The sequence below is a fragment of the Sinocyclocheilus rhinocerous genome, unplaced genomic scaffold, assembly GCF_001515625.1.
Source record: "Sinocyclocheilus rhinocerous isolate Xijiao unplaced genomic scaffold, SAMN03320098_v1.1 scaffold675, whole genome shotgun sequence".
NCBI lineage: Eukaryota > Metazoa > Chordata > Actinopteri > Cypriniformes > Cyprinidae > Sinocyclocheilus > Sinocyclocheilus rhinocerous.
Window position 1 is genome coordinate 600,156 of NW_015629520.1, and position 15,214 is coordinate 615,369.

General features: G+C 36.5%; 2 protein-coding genes across 3 annotated transcripts in view; one reads left to right on the top strand and one right to left on the bottom strand.

Moving 5' to 3' along the window:
• Positions 1–44: 44 nt before the first annotated feature.
• On the bottom strand, positions 45–5,296 carry LOC107739109 (insulin gene enhancer protein isl-2a). 2 transcript variants are annotated; one of them, XM_016551106.1, is made up of 6 exons: positions 5,239–5,296; positions 4,451–4,640; positions 3,285–3,547; positions 1,929–2,212; positions 985–1,152; positions 45–579 (listed from the first exon to the last, which is right to left on the bottom strand). In XM_016551106.1, exons 1-6 carry the CDS (start codon positions 5,294–5,296, stop codon positions 463–465), a joined length of 1,080 nt encoding a protein of 359 aa, XP_016406592.1. In that variant the 3' UTR covers positions 45–462. The 2 variants fall into 2 exon arrangements, with proteins under 2 accessions (XP_016406592.1, XP_016406593.1); XM_016551107.1 differs by having other exon boundaries at positions 3,285–3,502; positions 5,239–5,269.
• Positions 5,297–5,903: 607 nt separating this feature from the next.
• The window catches only part of LOC107739100 (electron transfer flavoprotein subunit alpha, mitochondrial-like), a 13,390-nt gene continuing 4,079 nt past the window's right edge, over positions 5,904–15,214 (top strand). Inside the window, exons 1-9 of the mRNA XM_016551098.1 lie at positions 5,904–5,915; positions 6,884–7,033; positions 7,117–7,198; positions 7,390–7,472; positions 9,607–9,706; positions 10,564–10,674; positions 10,925–11,026; positions 12,342–12,410; positions 12,516–12,598. Of these exons, the coding sequence (XP_016406584.1) occupies positions 5,904–5,915; positions 6,884–7,033; positions 7,117–7,198; positions 7,390–7,472; positions 9,607–9,706; positions 10,564–10,674; positions 10,925–11,026; positions 12,342–12,410; positions 12,516–12,598 (792 nt within the window). The remainder of the gene's footprint in view (positions 5,916–6,883; positions 7,034–7,116; positions 7,199–7,389; positions 7,473–9,606; positions 9,707–10,563; positions 10,675–10,924; positions 11,027–12,341; positions 12,411–12,515; positions 12,599–15,214) is intronic.

Here is a 15,214-nt window from a genome sequence, read left to right on the forward strand (position 1 = left end):
CTTACTTTTTTTTAAATCGAGAAGTTTATACAATCTTTCCTCCATTCGTTACGATAAAATATTTTACAGCTCAGTTTTATACATCTTCGGAGAGATCATGCGCATTAAGACAAAAAAATGATTTTTGTCTTACAAGGAAAATACCACTTGTTGATAAAGCTACACGATGGTCTTGAATAAACACTGTTAAGACTGTTGTTTCGTAAGGATGACAGTGGTCCATAATCAAAACCAAAATAATGTGTTCATATTCCGCTGGACGTCCTCGATACTGTCCAAATGCTTTAAAAACAGTTTTGTAACACGTCTGGAAACCCCAAAGTCGCTTGGACAGGCTCCTCCGTTTGGCAAACTGTTTAAATCCATCTCGGTTAATCCCTTTTTCCGTTTGAGGCGGTGAGGTGATGGGTTTTCATGCAGGGCGGGTGAGGGCATGCTGGGGCAGGAGTCTCCGGTGGGCTCTCACGTCTCCACGGGACTGGGCACCATGCTGTTGGGGGTGTCGGGTAACTGCGATGACAGAGAGGTCACATCACTACCAGACGAGTTACCCAGCGAACCCGACTCGGAAAATGACACCTATAGAAATGGAGGAGAGTTGACAATCAGTGATTAAATGTCAGAGTTTTACATACGATTTGCAATTGACATTTACAAAAGCCTACACAACTTTGGCATGCTGTTAAATAACAGGCAGTATATAGGGAGGGCTACAGATAACGACATAAAACCCTGTTAAACGAATAGGCTATATTTAGTCATATATATTTCTTCTTGTAAGGAAAAACAGTTACAATACAGTGCTCGCTTGAAATTGAGCAAAATTGAAATAATTGCCGAATGTTGGCTAACGTCCCTCAAATCCAATATAACAATCCGCAGTCCAATGTATTGCTTTGAAAACGTTTAAATTTATCATTTTGATTTAAAGAAAAGTCGGCATGGTAGGGCTTGTAATAACTGTTCGGGGATGGCAGTCCTCACCAGCTGTTGGAAAGCAGGCTGGTCCAGGTCACTCTGTAAGGCAAATTCGCTTAAGGCTTTCCACGGAGGCTGATAGGTTTGAACTTCTACAGGATTTCCCTGGACTGTGGTGTCATGTCTAATCGGGCTGCCTGCCACCAGAGGCGTTCCCGTGAGACCCTGAAGATTCTGCAGAAAGGTAGAGGAGATAGATACCTTAGCAACACATATCTATCGTATTTCAGTTTTCAAAGAAGCTTAACACTTCGGGGGGAATTTCATAGATGTTCAGAATCTTTAAAACATCACATCAATATGCGATAATATAGTCTCATCTCATTTTGTAAAGTGTATATTATGAACAACTAAAGTGCTTTAGTGCAGAGATAGATAGATAGATAGATAGATAGATACACAGACAGACAGACTTTTACAACTAAAGGTTCTTTATTGGCATCAGTAGTTCCATGAAGAACCTTTAACATTCATGGAATCATTCTATTGCACAACATGTTGCTTAGTGGAAAAGGTTCTTTAGATTATTAAAATGTTCTTCACACCAAGAAAAAAAATGTTATTTTAAGAATTGTTCACTGAAAGATGGTTCTTATGGCATCGCTTGGAAAACCCAGTTTTGGAAACTGTTTTAAGAGTGTAGGTAGGCATGTAGCTATCGTTCACATGTCAATTTAAAAAATAAACGACAGACGAGAACTAGCCTGATAAGAAGCCGAAAAACCTGTTATGTAACATCAATAACTTTTTTAATCTCCAAAATAGCTTACAGCCAGTTCAATAATAAAGAATAAAATTGGATTCTCTAATAAGGTGCTCCAAAAAAAACATTGAAGAAACTTTATTTGAAGAGTAGCCTACAGAGTCGACACTGAAACAAGTTGAAATTAAACCTGCTTGTAGAGATATTTTTCTGTCATTAGGGTTGCTTGCAAAATGTATATTCCTACCGTTTTGTCGCTGTGTTGCTGTTGCTGTAGTTGTTTCATCAGAATGGACCTCTTCTTGTCTTTGCAGCGTTTGTTTTGAAACCACACTCGTATGACGCGTGGGCTCAGGCCGGTCATTTCCACGAGCTGTTCTTTCATTAGCGCGTCCGGTCGCGGGTTTGCGTTATAACACGTCCGGAGAGTGTGGAGCTGCTTTTCGTTTAATACTGTCCGAATACGCGTGGTCTTCTCAGACTGCTTATGAACGTGGTTCCGGTGAGCTGGCTGTCGAACTGGTACAGGTTCTGCGAATAAAAGGCGTATAAATCACATTTCGGCTTAAGAGGTCATTTCATTATTCAGACACACTGCAGAAGAGCACGCTTGAAGGTTAAATTGTGCATACACACATCGGTCTGTAGCCAAACACCATAGGGCTTTCAATATGCTCTCAACTTTGCTGAATGTGCAAAATGTTCAATGATCGACATAGGGTATAAAAGTATAACATGCAATAAGTGCACCATATTGCAGAGTAATAAGAGGGTTAAGCAGTGACACATAATCGAACAGAATATTTGTAGGCTATGGTTTAATGCTGTTTAAGCTTTAAGTCAGTCAGATATCAAAGCATTAGACAGTTCACCATTTACCCGGGTTATTTTAGTCAAATCATCTAAAGGCTTAAATCTTACGCCTAATCAATAATGTATTTAACGAAAAAAGGGCATTTTCTTTTCAGATCTGATATCTCACCACGCTAACAGCCAACACTTAAAATTCTGTCTATGTAACCGAAGATCGCAATATTACTGCAATTTCTTTTTATTAAAACATAATAAACTAAGAAAAACGCTGTTCAATAGTTGAACGCTGCGGCCATAATTTCAAACCATCATGCCAATAACCGGTTTCAGATTAATTTCAGGTCATGTTAATTCAATCAAGAATATCCTCAAACAATCTCAGCCAGTTGCAAGTCTGCCATCAGGGATTGAAAACAAATATCTTCAAACTGGCCTGCAGGCACAGAACACAAGCTACTCGGTTCCGTCTGTTAACAGTAGTTTCACAAGCTGATTAGCTGTAGCACACAGAATTAAAGACAGGAATCTCACACTGGTAGTAATTGTATTATTTCACAACGACTATAACAACAACGACATTATTATTGTTATTTTATTTATGTATTATTATATATAATATTATGTAATATATAATATGATTATTGTTAATAATATATTAGCCTACTACAGCACCCGGATTATGTAGATTAGGCCTAGTTCCGAGTTCCCGAATATAAATGTGTTACTTAAGCACTGTAATTATTATCATTATTATGATTAATTTTATTAATAATAGTATTATTACTGCTACCTGGGATGTGCAGGGGCCTGTTGGAGTGAATGTTTCCGGGACTGATGGGGCTCCCGGCTGAAGCGCGCTCCATCAGCAGCCCGTGGTCCGCCCGGCAGAGCAGCTCCTCTTCCCGCAGAGAGAACCCATCTCCCGGGAGCAGATGCCTGCTACACACCGAGCATCTGAAACACTCCATGTGATAGACGTTATCCCGGGCCCTCATCACCAGGTCACTGCTGCAGAAACCGATGTTACATTTGGCGCATTTGATCCCGAATAACCTGCGATTTCCAGAAGAAACCTTTTCTTATTTTAGTGTTCGTTTCCAAAATCGTTCATCACGCCTCAGCTTGATAGCTATTACAAGGCCGAGAAACACGGACCGTAAACACAACGATAACTCTTTTCTTAAAGCATTTAATGCATTATAAAAACAGTAATACACATTATAAAACATGCATTTATTCTTTCATGAATATTTGTAAGCACAGTAGGCCTACGCATTTATTTCTGGGCGCAAAGGAGTTTAAAGAGTATACATTCTAACATTGAGTGTCTGACAATTGTTTTGATGCATTAGTCTTTACAGGTATACGTTATAGTTGCTATATCTGAGGTTTCATAGCCTATATATTTATTAGAGCATGCATTTAATATCCTATAATAAGGGTTAGCCTATTAGACAAAATGAACACATTATATTGCATCATCAAGAATACCCTTACAGGCTTTACATAAAGTATTACCAACGGAATTATATTTCTTTACAAAGCAAACTTCAAAACAAAACTGAACAAACACCGGTACTAGAAAATCAACCTAAATCAAACATGACTGTATATATCACTAAATACAGTATAAACCAAACACTCAAGCCATATTTACATGCTTGGAATTTTGCTGAACAAGAATGACAATTTCCGCTAAATATCTTAGCTATTATATTTAGCCTACAATAATATTATATAGCCTACTATAGCATAGCCTAATGTAATAATATAATTGTAATCTATAGGCTACTTTTACCTTCGCAACACCGGCTTTTTATTAGTTAGTTCATGGTAAAAAACGCTATTGCAGAGTTTTCCCATATCTCTAGATCTGTTTGGGTCAGGAATCTGTGAAAAAGAGGGCCTCGACGAAATTCCAAAGCTGTGAAATCACAAATATAGTGTGGCTCGTACCGTACGTAATCTCTCTTGCAATAAATCTTGCCGTCTCGGACGAAGCAAGTGCACGTCTCGTCCAGGTACTGACTGCATTCTGCGCACTTCAGACAGGCTGCGTGCCACTCCAGGTCCGGGGACACTCGCAGGATGTACTGATCATGGATCTGACTTCCACAGCCTACACACATGGCGATTCCAGACTTCTCTGGATGTGGAAAGCAGGGATTAGTGTCCACCGATTGCACCCCTATTCAATCCCGCAAAACACCAGCGTCGTGTAAATATATACAAAAGTATAGGCTACATTAGAGCTCATGTTTCACGCATGGATATGACTTCCACAGCCTACACACATGGCGATTCCAGACTTCTCTGGATGTGGAAAGCAGGGATTAGTGTCCACCGATTGCACCCCTATTCAATCCCGCAAAACACCAGCGTCGTGTAAATATATACAAAAGTATAGGCTACATTAGAGCTCATGTTTCACGCATGCATCCTCGTTTTGAATGTCGCTAGACCACAAAATGTCGATTTGTTCTGTTTTATTTCATTATAATAGTATTGGCTGCACCAAAAACTGTTTGCAAATAAGTCATGCTTTTATTTTATTTTTTTTAATTTAGGACAAAAAAATCATAGCCAAAATTTTATTAATGTAGGCTAATACTAGCTTTTGACATAATACATGTCAGTAGCTACTGTTTGCAAAACGGTGTAACGTAAAATTAATTTTGCATAAACGATATTCTAACTTCTTGTGCAATGACGAAAAACTTGTAAAATAAACATCCAGCACTTACTTTTTGAATGATCCCCCATATCACCCAAGAAAGAAGGACGGGGTAGAATATCCACCATACAGGAGGGTTAAGGCAGAAGGCTACAGATGAGGAAATGGAATGGGAAACTGTCTCGTCCCGAGCTCACTAATAACTTCTGGCCGAAGAGCCTGTGGGAAGAGCAACACACAGACGCGGACTCTGACGTCACCGGGCCCTGACGTCACATGCAAACCTGGACGCACGCTCGCGGAGATCCGACCATGTTTTGAATATTGGATACCGAGGAAATGCAGATCAAACTCACACTTCCGTCTGTCCAAACATAACTGTGAAACAGCACAAAGTAGCTACTGCAGTGAACGAGCAAACACGAAAAGTAGCTGAAATTCATGAAACGGAATGTTTTAAGTTCAGTTTTAAGAACAAGGTGTGTTCAGTCACTGCATGCGAGTGTTTAATGTTACGAACGAACATATTAACGTTAAAGCCTTTTATTTATTTTACAAGTGAAATGTTTTGCGGGTTTAAACTGCATTTGATTAAAGTAGCCTAGTCTATAACATAAAATAAAGATAGAATAAGGTTTTAAAATATATATTAATTCATTTTAAAATAGTCTCCAAAAGTAGCACTTTCTCAAAACAAAGGAACTTACAGATATTTCGTCTTCGTTGCTTTGAAAAATGTCCGTATGGGTAAATCCATATTAATTTAAGTCCATGCGTTCTAGTGAGCCCCCTCCTGGACGTCAAAATAACATCACATATTGTTTGATATGTAATACAGTTCATAATCAGTTACATCTTTGCCATTCCAAGCCTTTGGAGTCTTAAAAAAAAGTATAATTTAGGTAGAAAAGAGTGTAGGCTAATTAACTTTAACAACATTACTAAATTACAGCAGTGCAGAGTAGGCTATTAGAAAAAACTTGGAGTGAGCCTATTAAGGAATTTCGACAGTTTAGTTTGGCTGCGAATAAAACATGTTTCAGATCCGATTAATCTATTGACGCTTCTTGTGCGTAATTAGCCTACCAAATTTACCATCATTGACCTACATGAAATCTAGCCTACATTCTTCGGATAGCCTATATTTAATCGTTTCTGCTTCTACTGAAAATACAGACATTATTTGTCTCCTTAAACGAAACGCACCTTGAATTAAACTCAAAAATTTTATTGCGAATAATTCGTGCTTCTCTCTTAATTAAACTTAAATCTTTTACTCTGTCCATTTTTGTCATATTTGTACTTCGATATAGATAAACACTTCTCCTCCGGCATGTTTAATGTGGATTATGCCTACAGACATATTTTAAAAGCAACCGTAATGAATAATTTCGTTTATTGCACCCTGAAAATGATTCGGACAATCAAAGTCGTGTTGTTAATCCACTCACTCTCAGAGCTTGACCTACAATGCATTTAAAATGTGACCTACATTGCATTTGATATGTTAATATATTAGGTCAGATCCTAAGTAGTATCAGATCCCTGTTATGTCTCAGATTTCTGATGACCTCTGTGGGCTACAGAACAATGTCTGGCTGCACTGCATTACATAGTAACCTCATATCAGTTATTTGGGTGAAAGGGCTGGCCAGATATTTATATCTTACTGTATCAGATTCAGTAGTTAACCAAACCTATTTTTTTCTTTCCAGTCTGGTCTGCTTCAGAGGTTTCAGAGTACTCTGGTAGTTGCCGAGCACAATAATGAGACGCTGACCCCCATCACCCTGAACGCCATCACTGCTGCTACGAAACTCGGCAGTGATGTGTCCTGTTTGGTTGCTGGAACAAACTGTGCAAAGGTATTATCTGTTCAAGCACATTGATTTATGTGTAGCAATTTGAAAGAGTGATTTCAGGGGTCTGATTATGGGTTTCTGGACAGGTTGCAGAGCAGTTGTCCAAAGTTCAAGGGGTGAAGAAAGTTCTGGTAGCTCAACATGAAGCCTACAAAGGTTTATTGCCAGGTAAACCCAACTTAATTTAGTTTTGTTCTTAAATTTCGTAAGTATTTGATTGTTGTACATGGATACTTGTACATTGTACTTTTACATGTACATTCTTTATGGAAGATTTACACAAGTAACTTTGCATAAAGCGTCTGACAGGTGAGGGAAGGAGGTATTGAGTGATTTAAATGAAAAACTTTCTTTCACAGAGGAGCTGACGCCTCTCATCTTGGCAACCCAGAAACAGTTCAGTTTCACACACATCTGTGCGGGAGCTTCAGCTTTCGGAAAGGTAAATCCAAGGCAGAGGTTGAGGACGTTGGGCTGAAAGGGTGACATTCTGTTGTCTTTATCATTTAGCCATCCTGTGTCCTTTACACACTGTGGGAAAAACAACACTGTTGTTAGGTTTTTTAAAGAGGCATCTATATGAGATCGCATGTACTGAACATGCATGTATAATATTAGCATTTTAATTTGCTTTAATCGTAGTTGAAACCTTTTGTCGGCTATTTAAAGTCCATTCAAATGGAGTTAATCAGATGGAACAAATAGGCCTAAAATTGTCAGAGTAAAATAGCAGACTAAATGCATTAAAAAAAGCATGTGTATAACAGTTATGATTTTATTATATCATTATTTTATGGTTTTATTCAACAGTCTATTTTGAACGTTAAAAACAATACTGTGGTTATGCTTTTTATTAGAGAGAACAATTTTATTTTATATCAAATTGAATAAAATGAACATATTTTTGCCTTATCTTTTTTTGTTAAACATTATTTTTTGTTTTACATTTTTTGTGTTTTTTTATTTGATCGTAAACTTTTATCTGATTTTATGAATTTACATTTTTGACTTGAACTTATTTGGCGATGAACATTTATCATATTGAACAAAGCTTCCACATGTTTTTGCCTTGATCTTTTTTGTTTGATGATAAACTTTGTACAAATTGTAAAAATGTCACACTTTGCTTTGATTGTTTTTGTCAGATCAAGCAAATTTGACATACAGGTGCATCTCAATAAATTAGAATGTCGTGGAAAAGTTAATTTATTAACTTTGTGAAACTAGTGTATTAAATTGTGAAACTCGTGTATTAAATAAATTCAATGCACACAGACTGAAGTAGTTTTTGCCTTGTTTGTATTTTTTATCAGATCAAACTAAATTGGTGTATGTATTTTTGCCTTATATTCTTTTATTTGATGACATAATTGACGTAATCTGATGAAATAACTTTTATCAGGCTGTACAAAATTGCCATTTTTAAATTTTATTTTTGCTGATAAATATTGTTCAGATCAAAATGCAAAACAGTTTTTTTTAAAATTTTGCTGAGAAGCTCTTTTTTTGTGATCGTGCCAAATTTACATAGATTTTTCCTTGATCCTTTTTTTATTTTCCACGTGTTCACATCAGTTATTAGTGTAGTTATGCTTTGCTTAATGCAGGATTTTGTGGTTATTTGATTATTTCCCAAAGCGAAAAGCACAAATGGGAAATGGATTAGAAACTCTCATACTGCCGAGCCCCTATCAGGCTTCTTACTTTTGGAATAGTGGGAGAAGTCCGTCCTCAATAAGTGCGGCTCTATTATATGCACGGTTATTTGTCATTCCACAGCCAAACTGTCAGGCAGCAGATCTAATGGTATTTAAATTGAATTGTAATACATTAAACAGTATCTTATGTAGCCTAACCCCAGACCAAAGAGATGTATTAGTCTCAATTTCCTCACTGGCTAAACATATTTTATTTGATGGATTCTTAAGTGGTGGATTTGGTTTCATTATGTCACTATATAAAACACTTGAATTAGCACTATGCAATATTTTTCACCTCCAGACATAACTTAGAGCTCTTTTTCAGACTCAGCGATATTTATTCCGTCTGCGATGCAGGATGGCCAAAGTTTTCAGACATGCGGTGAAACTGGATTTTGATCAATGCCTGCTGAAATAATGCTATTTCCAAACAAATCAAATTTGACCACATCTGTAGATGTGTAGTGGCTTGAACTTAATCCAAGAGCTTCAGATACATCCGTTTGTCTTTAATAAGGGTGTGTGTATCTTTATTTGTAGAATCTCCTTTGATGGATTCTTAAGTGGTGGATTTGGTTTCATTATGTCACTATATGAAACACTTGAATTAGCACTATGCAATATTTTTCACCTCCAGACATAACTTGGAGCTCTTTTTCAGACTCAGCGATATTTATTCCGTCTGCGATGCAGGATGGCCAAAGTTTTCAGACATGCGGTGAAACTGGATTTTGATCAATGCCTGCTGAAATAATGCTATTTCCAAACAAATCAAATTTGACCACATCTGTAGATGTGTAGTGGCTTGAACTTAATCCAAGAGCTTCAGATACATCCGTTTGTCTTTAATAAGGGTGTGTGTATCTTTATTTGTAGAATCTCCTTCCAAGAGTGGCTGCCAAGTTGGATGTGGCTCCTATTTCAGATATCATTGAGATCAAATCTCCAGACACCTTTGTGAGGACCATTTACGCCGGTAAACACAAAAACTAATGCACCAGTAGCACTTCTCAATGAAATGCTTGCTTTAAACCGGTTTGCTTTCAAATAACCTCCCTAGTTTGTTCCATATCCTTCTCGTTGTTTGTGATTTAGGAGTCTGGTCATCGTGCATGGAGACGAGCAATGACTCGCGCTGACTTGAAACAAATCATATATTTTCATTTTTAAATCTAATGGGGGACCCTGGAGCCTTTTTGTCCCACTTTGCATGTATTATTTTTTCTGTTCACCGATTCTCATCCATAAAATCTACTGCAATAAATACTTCCTAATTACTCCGGCCACTTTATCTTTGGCAAGCACAAAGCACTTGTGTAAAAAATATTATTTATGAGACTCTTTTATTTAAATGTTATTTTAAATCAGATATAAATGTTTTTCTTGCGAAACATCAAATGAAAAGTGGTGGTTTGCCACTTGTGGTGATCATTTATGTCCAAGGTTTTCAACCAGGGGATCCTTGAAGGTTCTGTGCATATGATTTCTAATACATTTTCTTAAATTATCTGAAAAGTATTTAAATGGACATTTTATGATGATATGTTTTTCATTATACAATGTAGTAATGTGTATTAATGACCTTAATAAAAGCTATTATATAGTGACAATCTAGCTCCTTTTAACAAAAAATAATCAAGCTTTTTTTATACTGGGAGTCCACCATTAAAAATTAAAACTTGATTTTAAATGTCTTATATTTTTTGTTAATTTAATTTTAATATTTTATTTAAAAAATTTTTTTAAAATTTGTAAAAATTTTATTTGTATGTTTTGCTATTAAGAATATTTCTCGTCATTTCAAACACCTATTTTCCCGTTTTTCGTTCACAGGAAATGCCCTCTGCACAATCAAGTGCAATGAAAGCGTCAAGGTCTTCACCGTTAGAGGCACTTCCTTTGAACCTGCGGCTGTGGAGGGGGGCAGCGCCTCTTCAGAGGAAGGTACGGAGTTGTTTGATAAAGTTAAACATGCTGTTGTTTGTTCATGTTTTGCTTTAAGGTCACGCTGACTTTGATACCACACACAAAGGTTTATAGTATTTAGTGCTGTATATAATCTTCCACTCTGCTGCGAGGTTTTGATGGGCTAGTTTGTTTAAACGTTGGTTTTAAAGGGATCGTAAAGGGCATTTCGGAACAACTCGGCCTGTTTATTTGGACGTCTCCTCACGAGATGTTGTTGCTTTTGCAGTCTCTCCGTCTGCCCCTGTTGGGGTCTCTGAGTGGCTGGAACAAACTCTAACCAAGAGTGACCGTCCAGAACTCACCAGTGCTAAAGTCGTGGTGTCTGGAGGTAAGAACCTCGCACATGAACCACAATCATCCATTGGACATTACAGGAAAGTGTCCTAATATTAACTAATCCATGTTACAGAATGTGTAGTTCACTCCCAAATGCTGATTGGTCAGTGCAGTGTTTCAGCTATGCTATGATAACCTGTTCACCTACCTATATCACTTCACCCTTTTTCAAGCAGAAGAGTCACTAATATCTCTTTTTTTAGTAAGGTACCTCCATATTTTACTGGCCTGTACTGCTTTTAATGTTACTAGACAATGATTTTATCTAGAAATGTTTTTGGTTTTCACCTGGGGAAATTGTATGTGTGTGTGTGTATAAAATTCTTTAGTATTTGATCTATATCTATACACACACACACACATACACGTGTGTGTGTGTGTGTGTGTGTGTGTGTAGATATATCAAATATGAAAAGATTTTATATAATTATCATAATGTTGTATGAAACTTCAATGTATATTGTATTATTGCTTTTTTATTTTTACCATGAATATAGCTTTTTATGATAGATAGATAGATAAATATATAAGTACACGCATACATGTATAAATAAATAAAAACACAGCAGAAGGATACCATGTAATTATTAAAAAAAAATTTTTTTTTAATGAAACATTAAATTTTTTATTGTATTTTTTTATTAGGATATTTTATTCTAAACAACCTGTAGACACAAACTCTTATAATTTATTGCTTTCAGAAAAATAACAACAGTCAATTACAATTATTCATTATAACATTCATTTTGAACCGTATAAGTATTTAATCAAATATTAAATATTAAGTTTGAATTTTACAGAATTATTATAATGTAAGAATTGTACATTGTATATTGTAGTATTATTATTACATTTTTGTCACCTTTTTTAGGCTGGTATGACTAAATAAATTAATAAATTTATAAAAAAAAAAATTTAAATCTAGATATCATGTAATTTGCTTTTCACTGTATTTTATTTACCTAATTGTATTGTAATATTTTATGATAAACAAAGCTTGATTGATTTCTAAAAGCAATAAAGCAGAAACTCTCATATTTTATTGCTTATTCAAAGAAAAATAACATCAATAAATTACAATAAACTGAAACTGCTTTCCACAGAGACTACATCATCTTAGTGTTTACGTTCATTGTTTGTTTGAGCCGTAGGTCATGATGTTGGGTCTTCCCTAGAAATTTCCAGGCATTTTTTTTCTTTGCTCAGAAAATCAATAGTAAACCGAGACGGTATCGATCCTACTGGAGTCATAACCTTGTCAGTAATTTCATATTTTATGCCCATCTGCCGTCATTCTGTCATAACAGGGAGGGGCTTGAAGAACGGCGAGAACTTCAAACTGCTCTACGACCTCGCCGACAAGCTGAACGCAGCCGGTACGCTGTTTGTTTTGTTGATTTTTACTCTAGGTTCTGTTTTAGTGTTCGTGTTTTTATCAAGCTACGTGAATTTAAAATGAAACCACCAAAATGTTCTTGCAGTCGGTGCCTCCAGAGCCGCAGTTGACGCTGGTTATGTCCCCAACGACATGCAGGTTGGACAGACTGGAAAGATTGTGGCTCCTGTAAGTACCGCCGTCAAAAACCAGTTGTCTTATTTCTCCATGTGTCCTACAGTCCATCACATGCACGCTAATTTTCTCAAAGTTACACACCCACCAGCTTTTTAGACTTGATAAACCATCTTGACTTTGAATACAACAACATCTAATTGTTGTTTCTGTTTGAGTCCAGAAAGATGGATCCGTGTTGCCCTTTAAAAAGCGTAATTTTCCATTATCCGCTGCGAGTGGGACCTCCCCGCTGTCGTTATCCACACATTAGCGGAGCTTTGAGGCGTTGTGATGTAGTTAATGGCACATTCCGGCTTCTAAATGATTTACCAGAGCCATTAGTTGAGCCGTGCACCACACAGGTCCGCCCTGAGCTCAAACCGGGCAAATCAGCCCCAAACCCAATTCTCTAAATGTTTTGACAAGCTTGTCAAGCGCAACCCGACTGTTGTGCATTAGTATTCACCCTGAACAAGTCCCGAATGAGTTCTGCCAGTGAAGAGTCCAGTGAAACGAACTTGAGTCAAGATGGATGAGTGTTGTTTTGGGTCGATTGAGTGTGCCTTTTGTGGTTAATCGAAATCTTTTAGCCCTCAGGGTGAGGTTTTGATGATTTGGATTTTTTGCTGCTTTTTTATGTAAAATACATGTTTAAAGATGTGCACCATGATGCTGCAACTACAACTATTTAAGTATGATGTGGAGTTGCTTTCACTGTAGTATAATTGTATATATTATATATAACTACAAGTTTATTAATAATTACAAACCAACATTTGGTCCTGAACTAGCCAGTCCCTAACAGGGTTATTATAGTAAACTAATACCATAAAAAAAAAAAAAAACTTGAAATAAAATACGTTAACTTAAAAAAATAAAATAAAAAAGTAAAATCTAACACCTAGTTTCCAAGATGATATTTCTCCTTTTTGTTTAGTTTAACTTGATGTACTAAAAGAACTAAAGCTACTGTATAATGGAAATAAAAATTTGTAAAAACAATAGACATTAAAAAACAAACAAAAAAACAGAAAAAAAAATCACAAAAACTTTATTAAAAATGATTAAAACTGTAAGTAAAATTAATATGAAAGCAGAAAATCTATTTCAAAACATTAACAAAACTATTTATTTATTTTATTGATTGTATATGATTCAAAGTTTCAAACCAGTATTTAACCTTTAGTTTGCTCTTGTAATAATTTAGTTTAGTTTGTAATATTTAGGGTGCCATTTAACATATTCTGAACCATCTTTCACAGACCATTTGTTGAAAAAAAAAAAAAAATAGCACCGCATAATAGGATTTCAAGACATTCAGGCCGTGTTTTGTGCCCTATTCTTGTAAAGTGCCTACTTCAATAATGTCACGGATTCTGTTTCTTGTGTATTGAAACATTCAGCAAAAAATACATTAGGGCAGGAGTTGATTTGATTGAAACATGAGACGTTAGACTGATATCTTTGGTTAATACTATTTTTCCTCTGCTGTGCAGCCTTTGTTACGTCAACAGAGGTGGAGAAATTACATTTTAAAGAAAGATTTAAAAAAACAACAACAAAAGATTTGAATTTGTTATGAAGTAAATGGGGAGGTGGAGGAGATCAAAGATCATATTGGCTTTTAGATGCTTAGCAACAGTTATCTGATAACTACAAGAAATCCTCAGCAAACTTTTATCCACCACCCACTACAACCTCCTCCATCCTGTGGATACTGAGATATTTGTGGGTCACCATCACTTCAGCCCATCTGAAACACCAGCCCTGCCCTCCTTCCTCTCCCACTGGCTTTTAGTGCTCCGGCCGGCCGCATGTTCGCAAATTGAAGCGGTGGCCCCCGGGAGAGAGCCGCAGCCACATTAAACTGCACTGAAATATTAATGGAGCAGTGCATTAAGCTGAGAGCCACTGATGTACCACTCCCTCGGGACAAGGGTGGAGGCGAGGGGGAGCTCCCTGCCACATCCCCCAAGTGCTCCTCTTTTGAGTAATTGTGAGGATGTTGTGGCCTGTGCTCTGGGACGGGAGGTCAGCAGAGTGCTTCTGTGCCAACGCCGAGATGCTGCCCGGTTTAGCTCAGATTTACAGCTTTAAACATCCTTCATTATTGTATCGTTAGCAACCTGTGACGTGGCTAAATTGCCACTTGTTGAGGGTTTTCAGTCACATTTCTGTATATTATGCAAGCAGGAGTCTAGCTCATGATTTAATTTTAAGCACCAGCCTCATTTAAACCCAGTGCCGTTCATTTTAAGTGCTGCTAATTGAAACATGGCACACCATATTGTTGCCGGGGGCGTCAGCCAATCAGGCTTGTGCATTTATGATTCTGAAAGCATATTAAATGAGCTTCCTGTCACAAGTGATTCATAACTGGCTAGTTTTGCATGTGAAGAGTGAATAATATATTATGTATGTAATATGTTTGTTAGATAAATGAGAGAAATAATTTGATTTGCTTTACATCTCTTAATAATGTTAAATGTTTAGAAATTAAATAATGAAAAATAATGTTTTATTTGATTTTAGTAAATATCATACATGATTAATTGCCAGAATTGATATATAGATAGCTAACATAATACTACTTGATTTTAATTAATATTATTTATGTTTAATCTATTA